The sequence below is a fragment of the Anolis sagrei genome, chromosome 4, assembly GCF_037176765.1.
Source record: "Anolis sagrei isolate rAnoSag1 chromosome 4, rAnoSag1.mat, whole genome shotgun sequence".
Taxonomy (NCBI): domain Eukaryota; kingdom Metazoa; phylum Chordata; class Lepidosauria; order Squamata; family Dactyloidae; genus Anolis; species Anolis sagrei.
Window position 1 is genome coordinate 145592469 of NC_090024.1, and position 12247 is coordinate 145604715.

Genomic DNA, 12247 nt, shown 5'->3' on the forward strand with positions numbered 1-12247 from the left:
TTTCTACACGCCAGGAGAGGGTCAGCAGTAGGATAATGGCAGTCGGGTAAGTATTTTTTTTACTTTTAAAGGCTTTAAAAGGGTTTTTGAAGAGAGGATGGGGGCTGTCTTGGGTTTTTTGGGCTCTATGAGCCCAGAAATCTTGAGATAGCTGTGTGGATTGGGCCTGAAAGTTGCACAAGGACCCACACTTTAAAAGGACCTACTTAAAGACCCAGGTCTTTCCAGGAATCAAATTAATTCAGCTCAAAACAGGGTTTTCCTGCTTTGGACGGCTCAGGTAAAAGCATGGGAACTTGCATATTTTGCGAGCTGCGAAGATACACCCTCAGACTCAGAGGAAGGCAAGGACAAACACCTTCTGAACAAACTCTATCAAGAAAATCCTGTGATAGTGTCACCTCAGGCTCACCATAGATCAGAAATGATTCAAAGGTATACAACAACAATAAATATAAATATTAGCTATTTTATAATACCTGTGGGCTAGAGTTAATTAAAGGGACAACTTGTCAAAATCTAACAACAAGAAACTTCTTACCTCTGTATGATGGTTTCCATTTGTAGCAAAGCTTTCAGCCTGCAAAAGAACAGCACACATTATTTCATTGATAATTGGAAATATTTCAAAGAACATACTTTTTCTTTCTAGAGGCACAATATTTCATAGAATCAAATGAACATGTCTTACAAATCAGTTCTGAATCATATATCTTCTCCAACTTTACCTGGTTCTTCTGCGGCAAAGAAATTTGGCAGGATATCTTAACATTTGATTAGTACAAAAGCAGTGTTAGTAATATCTAAGAAAATTAAAGGGATACTGGGATGGGCAGGCTTAAGGACTGATGGATCTACTTTGGCTAGAAATTCAACAATTTCAGCCACAGTCACAAGCAAAACGTTGGAGTACAAGGGATTAGAATATACTCTGGACACCTCATTCATAGATTTTTAGAGGGATTGGGCGGCTCAAATAACATTGTTGCCTTCCATCTACAAGTCATTCAATCTTTTTTTGTACCACCTATTAAAGAGGGAAATGATTTCTGATTGGTAAAGTATCTTTAATTGGGATGTGAGAAGCATTCTCATTCTCCCAAAGAAAGTATGTCTCTGAAACAAGAAAATGGTCAACTGCCACACAATTTAAAAAAACATTTTGTGACATTCTGTACTGAAAATTCATTAATGCAGGGGGAAAAAACCTCACTGAACACTTTGTTCTGGTGCATTATTTTTTGCCTTTTTTGCAAAAACCTTAGGTTTTATGTATACTAATTTTCACTAAAAGTCCTAAAAGTTTAAAAAAAATAAAACATTGTAATTTTTCTTTTGCAATATTGCCCTCCAGTGAGAAAAGTTTTGAAATTCTAAGTTTGGGCATTAAAAATGAAATAAGCGGAGATTGGCATTCCTAGTCTTTGAGTGCATGCCAAATAAACATTAGCATGTCTTTGAGCATGTGCTTTGTTCAAGAAAATATATTCAGTTCTTTTACATGCATATCTAATCCTGACTTCTCCAGACATATAGCTCCTTGTAACAGAAGTAGGGAATCTATGGCCCTCTAAATGTTTTGGTCTGTACCTCCTTATTTGCCCTTGCTCAGCATTGTCATTATCTAGTGATTCTCAGTTCTGGCTCTTATTTCTGAATAAAGTGGCATCCTACACTGATTCCCCAAAAATAAGACCTAACCGAAAAATAAGTTGTACCATGATTTTTCAGGTTACTCATAATATAAGTTCTACCTCAAAAATAAGCCCCAGTTATAACTGTCAGCCAGACGGATGCATTTAGCAGTAGTATGTCCACTGGAACACACAATTGATATATTGGATTATAAAACAATAATAATAATATATCATTAAATATAAATAAATAAATAAATAAATAAATAAATAATATTATTGACATAATATTAAGACCATGTTCCTGAAGAAGACATTATTGTGTTTGAACAAATGTAGATTGTTGTACATGAATAAATATAGATTGTTGTACATAAATAAAAAGACATCCCCTGAAAATAAACCCTAATGTGTCTTTTGGAGTAAAAATGAATATAAGAGCTCATCTTATTTTTGTGGAAATATGGTAATACCCATAATAATACTTCCTATAGGAGCCAGCCTGAATTGGGAGGACATTTTCTCTACAGAGGATATGTGCTCCAGTTGATTGCATAACTGAGAGTGCATTACTTACTTACTTAGGCGATCCCTCGTTGGACGAGTAAGATGGTCTTCCATTATGGATTTCCTTGTGGGTCCGTAGGTGGCTGTGGAGCCCTATTCTTGCTCTGCATCTTCTTCCGCAGTGAGGGCATTGGTTTCCAGGTGGAAGGTGTTCCCGGTCGGGGTTGGCTTGACGCGCCTTCCTCCTGGCACGTTTCTCTCTTTCACCCTCCACTCGTGCCTCCTCGAATTCTGCAGCACTGCTGGTCACAGCTGTCCTCCAGCTGGAGCGCTCAAGGGCCAGGGCTTCCCAGTTCTCGGTGTCTATGCCAGAGTTTTTAAGGTTGGCTTTCAGCCCATCTTTAAATCTCTTTTCCTGTCCACCAACGTTCCGTTTTCCGTTCTTAAGTTCGGAGTAGAGCAACTGCTTTGGGAGACGGTGGTCAGGCATCCGGACAATGTGGCCGGCCCAGCGGAGTTGATGTTGGAGGACCATCACTTCAATGCTGGTGGTCTTTGCTTCTTCCAGCACACTGACGTTTGTCCGCTTGTCTTCCCAGGAGATTTGCAGGATTTTCCGGAGGCAGCGCTGATGGAATCGTTCCAGGAGTTGCATATGACGTCTGTAGACTGTCCACGTCTCACAGGCATATAGCAGGGTTGGGAGGACAATGGCTTTATAGACAAGCACCTTGGTCTCCCTACGGATGTCCCGGTCCTCAAACACTCTTTGCTTCATTCTGGAAAATGCTGCACTTGCAGAGCTCAGGCGGTGTTGTATTTCGGCGTCGATGTTGACTTTGGTGGAGAGGTGGCTGCCAAGGTAGCGGAAATGGTCCACATTTTCTAATGTGACACCATTAAGCTGTATTACTGGCATTGGAGAGGGATTGGCTGGCGACTGCTGGAACAGCACCTTGGTTTTCTCAATGTTCAGTGACAGGCCGAGCTTCTCGTATGCTTCTGCGAAGGTGTTTAGAGTGGCTTGTAGATCTTCTTCTGAATGCGCACAGACAACATTGTCATCAGCATACTGGAGTTCTATAACAGATGTTGTTGTAACCTTGGTTTTGGCTTTCAGTCTGCTGAGGTTGAATAGCTTGCCATCTGTCCGATAGATTATTTCCACTCCGGTGGGAAGCTTCCCATCAACAAGGTGAAGTATCATAGCGATGAAGACGGAGAATAGAGTTGGGGCGATAACACATCCCTGTTTGACACCGGATTCCACTTTAAATGGGTCACTTTGGGAGCCACTGCTGTCCAAGACTGTTGCCATCATGTCATCATGGAGGAGCCGCAGGATGTTCACAAATTTGTTAGGGCACCCGATTTTGTGGAGGATGGTCCAGAGAGCGCTGCGATTCACTGTGTCAAATGCCTTTGCAAGGTCGATGAATGCCATGTACAGGGGTTGGTTTTGTTCCCTGCATTTTTCTTGGAGTTGTCGTGCAGTGAAGATCATGTCCACGGTTCCTCTGGAGGGGCGGAAGCCGTTCTGGGATTCTGGGAGGGTGTCTTCTGAGAGGGGCAGAAGGCGGTTTGCAAGGATTCTTGCGAGGATTTTCCCAGTGGAGGTTAGAAGGGAGATACCTCGATAGTTTCCGCAGTCTGTTCTTTCCCCTTTTTTGAAGAGGGTGATGATGGTGGCGTCCTTGAAATCTGCTGGGATTTTCTCGGTCACCCACACTTTTTCTATGAGCTGGTGGAGTTGGTGTGTTAGCTCAGGTCCTCCCTCTTTAAAGATTTCAGCAGGGATCCCATCTGGTCCACTGGCTTTGTTATTCTTCTGTTGGCTGATGGCATTGCTGACTTCTTCCAAACTAGGCAGTGCTGCAAGCTCATCCCTGGTTTGTTGTTGTGGGATTTGTGAGAGGACCTCGTCGGCCACATTGGAGCTGCGGTTCAGGAGGCTTTGGTAGTGTTCTTTCCAACGTAGTGCAATTGAGTTTTGGTCCTTCAGGAGTTTGGTTCCATCTGATGAGCGTAGAGGCTGTATGCCATGGTTTCTTGGTCCATAGATGACCTTTGTGGCTTTGAAGAATCCCTGAGCATTATGGGTATCTGCCAGGTGTTGGATTTCTTCGGCCTTCTTTGTCCACCAGATGTTCTTGAGTTCTCTTGTCCTTCTTTGGACCTCAGCTTTTGCACTAGCATAGATCTTTTTCTTAGCAGCACAGTTGATGTCTCTCTGCCATGCTTGGAAGGCTTTCCTTTTCTTGTCAATTAGCTGTTGGATCTCGATGTCATTTTCATCAAACCAGTCTTGATGTTTCTTGGCTTGGTATCCAATAGTTTCTTCGCAAGCTTGGATGATGGAGGTCTTCAGTTTGTTCCAATGTTCCTCAACATTTTCGGGGTGTTCTGTGGGTAGATGGTCCTTGAGTGCTGTTTGGAGATGGGCTCGCCTGGAGGGCTCCTGAAGGGCTTGGGTGTTCATTTTGCGCCTTGTCTTCCTTCCTTGGAGTCTGCGCTTGGGGGCGATCTTGATAGCCATCGAGGATCGAATTAGCCTGTGGTCAGTCCAGCAGTCGTCAGCACCTATCATGGCTCTTGTGAGGAGCACGTCACGGCGGTCTCTGGCGCGTGTGATTACATAGTCTAAGAGGTGCCAATGCTTTGACCGGGGGTGCTTCCATGATGTCTTGAACTTGTTTTTCTGGCGGAAGAGCGTGTTGGTGATGACAAGGTTGTGCTCCGCACATTTGGTGAGAAGCAGGATGCCATTTGAGTTGCTGTTTCCAACCCCGTCTTTTCCTATGGTGCCTGGCCACAGGTCGAAGTCTCGCCCGACTCTTGCATTGAAGTCCCCCAGGAGAATGATTTTGTCCTCCTTAGGTATCCCCGATAGGACGGTGTCCAGCTGACAGTAGAATTTCTCCTTGATGTCTTCATCAGCGTCTAGTGTTGGTGCATAGGCACTTATGATGGTTGCCCGTTGGTTTTTGGCAAGATCAACTCGGAGGGTGGAGAGACGTTCGTTGATACCAGTGGGTGCTTCGGACAGATGTTTCATCAGATCATTTCTTATAGCGAAGCCAACTCCGTGCATTCTTTGGTCTTCTTTGGGCAGTCCCTTCCAGAAGAAGGTGTAGCCTCCTTTTTCTTCTTTCAGCTGTCCCTCTCCTGCTCTCCGGGTCTCCTGAAGGGCTGCTATGTCGATGTTGAAGCGTCCCAGCTCCCTTGCGATGATGGCAGTTCTGCGTTCGGGGCGTTCACTGCCACTGTTGTCCATCAGAGTCCGTACGTTCCACGTACCGAAGTTCATTTTTCTTTTTTGGCCGCAGGGTGGTGACCCCACTGGACGCGGCAGTCCAGTCAGGGATGAGTGAGGCAGACTATGTTTGGGGCACCTTTTCTAGCCCCCTCCCCATGTGGGGTGAGCAGAGTGGGTCCTCAATAGGGCTGCTCAGTCGTGGATACAGCTGCCGAACTACTCAACTGCCTCGGACCTTGAGGTAGAACGACTGAGTCCGTACCCACCGCCCATGTGCCAGTCTGTGACTAGGGGCTTCCAGATTTCACAGTCCTGCCCCCGTCGCCACTCGCTGATCGCCATGGGACTTTGGTTGGTTGGTTTTTATTTTCTGTGGAAGACGCCTGTGCGTGGATTTTTTTAATGTGTGGAGGTCAGTGCACAACTGATCAACACACAGACTTCACAGAGTGAGGTTCCACTGGTGATGTAGTTTAACACAATGACCGTGGCTTCTCAGTCTGTTGCAGCCTTCTTCCGCCTTCGCAGCCGTTGTAACATGTGCCATGTTATCCTCCGCCTGCTCCGCCGTTGAGGTCTTTGGGTCTTCGGACTGTGCTTGGTCTGGGACCTCCCCCGCAGCCACTCCTGGGAGTGCACGACTCCAGTTGTTGTGCCTACAGGTTCATCGGAACACGCAAGCCCCCTCACCACGACAAGGTGACAGTCCATCGAGGGGGTGAGAGTGCATATACACTATAGAATTAATGAAGCTTGATACCACTTTTACTTATTTACCATATTTATATCCCATCTTTCTCACTCTGGAGAGGACTCAAGGTGGCCATACAACAGGCAACACCTCGATGCAATACATGCAAGTGTCAAATAAACAATTACGATTAAAAAGCAAACAATTAAAGCATGAATTATTAAAACATCAATTAAATTAATTGCAATAGCTCAATGCTTGGAATCCTGGGAGTTGTAGTTAGATAAGTTACCAACATTCTTTGGCATAGAAGGCAAAAGACCTTGGAAAAGTACAACACCTATGATTCCATAGCACTAAACCAGGGCAATTAAAATAGTGTCAAACTGCATTACTTTTATGGTGTCGGTGCACCCTCATATTAAGAGAGACAGATTAAGAAAGTGGTTTACAACTGAGATTATATTTCCCCAGGCCCTTTGGTGAGCTGGTTGCACATCATAACAAACCCTGAAGACTAGACCATTACAAATTATGCTATCTGGAAAGCCACACCCCTGACAGTACATTGGAGTAAATACTTTAAACATTTGAAATGGAATGGGTGTGCTTACCTCTGTATAGGTATCAATATGTCCTGCAGTAGACGTGTCAATCTGTAACAAAGCCAGACATTTCAGAAAATCAAGTTCCCTTCCTTGTGTGAGTAATACAATGAATAAATACGGAACATTTTTCCATTGATTCAATTCCAAAACAATAAAAACTGCTCACACTAGTGGGGAAGTGGCACTGATATTTTAAAATAAATGGAAACGCATTTTGCCAAAACCTTAACAATAGAACCAATGTCCATTGTTGCTGGGAGAATACATAATGGACTGGATTCGTTCATAAATCTTGCTTGATGTTTTTGTTAAATCCCCTTATACTGTGTCATAAAACTGGTTGTGCTAAGCACTCTGTCAATGTCAAATAAAGCTGCTCTCATCACAATGCTAGAACTGGTCAAGGCTTCTATGAAATAAAGTTGGGGGGAGATTCCTCAGCAATCCTGCATCTTCCTGCTGTGCCTTTAAAGCAGGCATGGGCAAACTTTCTAACTTGGGGGCCGCATAGAAGAGCCACCCAGTCCAAGCCCCTGTCATGCAGGAAGGCACAATCAAAGCACTTCCAATAGACAGCCTCTGCAGAAAAGCCTCCAGAGAAGGAGACTCCACCACACTCCCAGGCTGCCTATGCCACTCTCCAACAACTCTTACTCTCTGGAAGTTCTTAATCTTTTCAGTTGAATCTCTTTCCCTGCCAATTGAACCCATTGCTCCCTTGTGCTCTGGTCTCTAGAACAGTAGAAAGTCAGTTTTCCCTCTCCTTCTCGGTGGGACACCCTTTGAAATCTTGAAACAGGGTTCTCGTGTTCCCTCTCGACCTTCTCTTCTCCCAGCTAAACATCCCTCAGGAGGAAAGGAGGAAGGAAAAAGAGAAGGACAAAAAGAAGAAAGGGAGGAAGAGAAGGATTGATGGAAGGAAGGAAATGGAAGGAGGGAAAAGGAAAAAGGAAGGAACAAGAAAAAGGAAGGGAAGGGATGGAGGGAGGGAGGGAGGGAGGAAGGAGAGAAGGATAGGATGGTGAGAGAGAGGAGGGCCTGAGAAAAGAGCCCAAGGGGTCATATCTGGCCCCCAGGCCTGGGTTGGCACATACTTGCTTTAAAGCCCTACTCCCTCCATATGGCTACAGGTATGCCGGAAGAAAGTACTGATCGTTCCGTATTGCATCTAGCCCCAAATACATGTACATATCCCAGCTCTTTAGGTCTTGAACCTGAAAATCAGATCCTACCTACCCCCCATTAAAGGTCAAGTAAAAGAGAGAGGGGGAGGGGTGTTTTCCAAGATCAATTATTTTGTCATGCCCGGAGATTTATCTCCAGTATCAAAAATCATATTAAATTCGATGCAATTTTATACTTCTTTAGCTGTAAAACAATTTCCCAGCAAAAGACTGCAGTACAATCACACTTCACTGGCTTTACCTATTACATTTTTCTAGGAGTTCGGTCTGCATTGTATAAATTGGTATAAGTAATCATACATGTTTAAGAAACATCCTTGGTTCAAAGTTTTCAGTGTGTTTAAGGCATAGACTTGTTTATTTTTCTTGGCTCTTCAAAGCTATTTCTCTTGGGGGCCTTCCATACAACCATATAACCCAGAATATCAAGGCAGAAAATGTGTGTTTTGAACTGGGTTATCTAAGTCCACACTGACGTATATTCCAGTTCAAAGTAGAAAATGTGGCATTTTATTGAACTGTATGAAAGGGGCCTTTGAAACAAAACTCTCATGGTACCAATGGAAGTTTTCCTCTGCAAGACACTGAGAGGTCGACCCCCCCCTTTTAAGGAGCTTCATTGGCTGCCGTTCATTTTCCGATCCCAATTCAAGGTGCAGGTTCTTACCTACAAAGCCCTGAATTGTTTGGGACCCGGCTTCCTGCGTGACCGCATTTCTGTTTACGAACCCACGCAATCTCTTCGATCATCTGGAGAGGCCCTGCTCTCGCTCCCGCCTCCTTTGCAGGCACGATTGGTGGGGACGAGAGAGAGGGCCTTCTCGGTGGTGGCCCCCTGACTCTGGAACTCACTCCCTAAGGACATCAGACAAGCCCCCACATTGGCAGTCATTAGGAGGAGCCTGAAAACACTTTATTCAAGTGTGCCTTCCCTGAATAAAGGAAACAATTCCCTGCAAATATCCTTTTTTTTTTTTTGGGGTCGTGTCAGGAGCATCCTGTTGTGAGAGAATTGGCCGTCTGCAAGGACGTTGCCCAGGGGACGCCTGGATGATTTTTGATGTTTTTATCATCCTTGTGGGAGGCTTCTCTCATGTCCCCGCATGAGGAGCTGGAGCTGATAGAGGGAGCTCATCCGCCTCTCCCCGGATTCGAAAATGCAACCTGTCGGTCTTCAGTCCTGCCGGCACAGGGGTTTTACCCACTGCGCCACCGGGGGCTCCACTGCAAATATCCTGAGAAGCAGTTTAATTACCTGTTGGGTTGCTCTTTACATTTTGTTTAAAACTCTCCTACTAGATACATCCTCTGTTCATGTCTAGCATTTATTTTAAAGTTTTAACTATTACATTTGGCCCGGCCATAGGTTTTTAAATCCTTGTGTGTTATTGTCTATGTGTGAGTTATATTAATTGTATTGTTTATTTTGCTTATTCCCTGTTGTTTTTATTGACGTTTTGTTGTTGGGCTTGGCCTCATGTAAGCTGCTCCGAATCCCTTGGGGAGATGGTGGCGGGGTATAAATAAATTATTATTATTATTATTATTATTATTATTGGGCTGTAGTCGGCATTCCTGCCCAGCAGAAGGGGGTGGTGGTGGTGGATTAGATGTCTCTTGGGGTCACTTTTTGTTTAATAGTGCAACCAGTCCCCAAGTTATGAACAGATCTGTAGGTTTGTTCTTAAGTTGAATTTGTTCTGTAGGTTTGTTCTCAAGTCGAATTTGTATGTAAGTCAGAAAACGTACTTTTAAAAATGTAACTCCAGCCTAAATTATATATATATATAGCTTTGGATAACATAGGGGAGGTTTAACACCCTTGTGGTGTTTGTTTTGCTCTCTGTGCCCATGTTCAGGAGATTCCACCTCACTTTCTGTCCCTGTGATAGTTAGTTTTGGAAAATGTGGCTTGTTGTGGAAACAAGTATTGGTGAGAAAGCCTCAGTGGAGACACCTTTTCCCCATAATAACTCTTCCGGAAAACCATCAATTTAATTTCATAATGGAGTATGACTGAATACTATGATAAACATACTCTAGCACACAGTTCTCTGCTTCAATGTGATGAAGTCCCAGGAGTGAATTTCCCTTCCTAGGAATAGATTTCCTGTTGTCGCACCCCCTGTTCTTAAATATGAGTTGTTTCTAAGTTAGATATTTGTAAGTTGGGGACTGCCTATACTTTAGGTAATTGGGAAAAAACCCCGGCGCCCTCACATTTCTGTGTGAATGCAATATTGAGATAGTCAAGGCCAAAAACAGAGAAACAGCCAGCTAGAACAAAGGCCCATAGAGACAAAAAAAAATGCTTTTTAGATAAAGATATTCAAATGCATTTCTCCAGACCAGCAGAAACTAGTTTAAAACAGAGATGCTGCCAAAAAGTTGAAAAAAATCCACAATATCTAGGTGAAAGGACATAATTTACATAGAATTTTTCATGCCTCCTTTTGCATAATTTTATATTAATTTCTTGCTATCTGAGAATTTTCAGATAAACAGGCGAAGTGTAGTTTAAAACTAGGTGATTTCATGGATGTTTTGCATTAGACTAATCATAGAGATTTTATGTAAATTGAGAAAAATCCAATTTTATACATTCCTGATCAAGTTTGCATGCTTTAGACCAAACTGGACTTTAGAGCGTTATCTTTCAGCTTTGACGCCTTTCTGGCAGAAAGTAAGAATAAAGGCTCCACTTGATTTCCTACGTTTGGAGGCTTTTTTCCCTCTGCAAACTAGTGATATCAACATTGCAGAAGTCTGTGTGTTCACTTTCAACTCCCCACCCCCACCCCAAAATAAACTACTGAGAGCAGGAGAAGAGCTTGGCATCCGAAAGAACTGCCATTCCCAGAATAGCTGGCTGCACTAGCTGCCTAAGACTCATAGAAATTGCAGCAATATTGGGGAAGGGCATCACTCCCCAATATTGTTGAGTTCAACAAAAAGAGACATGCAACTTGCAGTAATGCATTTAGTGTTGCATGCAGTTTGGCTCCAGGAAGTTCTGGGACACAAAGGGTCACTAAAGCTTTGGTTGACAACGTTTTGGATGATTTGTAATAAGACTTTCTTTTTGTCCAATATATCATAGACTTCCTTTTGAACAGATATTTTTATGTAGCTAAAATGGCACACATCCATTTTAACCAGACTCTACTTGGGGATTATTATGGCCCCTTCCACACATCTGTATAAAATCCACATTGAACTGGATTATATGGCAGTGTGGACTCAGATAATTCAGTTCATAGCAGATATTATGGATTATCTGCCTTGATATTCTGGGTTATATGGCTGTGTGGAAGGGCCCTAAGACAATAGCAGTATCATGACTACAGTACCCAGAGTCAAAATGAAGATGATGGTTTTAGGCAGTGCTTACATTTTCACTTCGAATTGCCCTGATTAGAGAACCAACCTGTAGGAAAGCAAAAGAAAACTGTAAAGTAAAGGTATGTACATTAAGTCTAGTTGTGTCCAAATGTGGAGGGTGGCGCTCATCTCCATTTCTAAGCCAAAGAGCCGGCATTGTCCGTAGACACCTCCAAAGTCATGTGGCCAGCATGACTGCACGGAGTGCCGTTACCTTCCCGCAGAAGCGGCACATATTAATCTACTCATATTTGCATGTTTTCGAACTGCTAGGTTGTCAGAAGCTGGGGCTAACAGCGGGCACACACGCCGCTCCCTGGATTCAAACTGCTGAGCTTTCGATCAGCAAATTCAGCAGCTCAGCGGTTTAACCCACCGCGCCACCGGAAAACTGTAGTTTCTTGCTATAATTTAAATAATGCAAAATCTGATCAATAATAATCTACAATATTAATGGCCAGTGTGTAAAACATTACAACAGAGGTAAGAAACCTTTAGCTCCACCAAGTATTTTGAACTTCTATTCTGAACCAGATTTGTCAGTGGTAAGAGGGTTATTGTGTCAGTTGCATTCCAAATAATGACAAGGCCAAAGATTACACATTGGCCCACAAGGTCTCAAAAGATAGCTGTGGAAATATGCCAGGAAATTAAGATGAAAATATTGCTCTGCTGAGATCAACCACTATGATAGCTACAAAACGGGGATTTAAGTGGAGATTCAGCAAATGAGGAAGACCCAAAACTGAGAGCTATCTAGCAAATCAAGGCAGAAGATGACATGAAATTGAGGTTGGGATGGATCTAAAAGAGCTCCACTTATTTCAATTTTTAAAATCTTCTCTAACAGTAGGAAAAGTGTGGACACACAATTCTTTCATATGTTCTTTCAAGGAACAAACTATATTTCTTCAATTTGAAGACACCACTGATTGTAAGATGCACACTCGTTTCAGTACCACCAACAGAAAATAATGTTATATATA

The 12247-nt window shown here is 43.3% G+C and overlaps 1 protein-coding gene across 1 annotated transcript in view; it reads right to left on the minus strand.

Annotated features, from left to right (window-relative positions):
* The window catches only part of LOC132773418 (keratin, type I cytoskeletal 9-like), an 89666-nt gene that overhangs the window by 33023 nt on the left and 44396 nt on the right, over window positions 1–12247 (minus strand). Inside the window, exons 35-37 of the mRNA XM_067467089.1 lie at window positions 11272–11307; window positions 6703–6744; window positions 542–580 (exon numbers count right to left, since the gene is read on the minus strand). Coding sequence (XP_067323190.1) covers window positions 542–580; window positions 6703–6744; window positions 11272–11307 — 117 coding nt within the window. The remainder of the gene's footprint in view (window positions 1–541; window positions 581–6702; window positions 6745–11271; window positions 11308–12247) is intronic.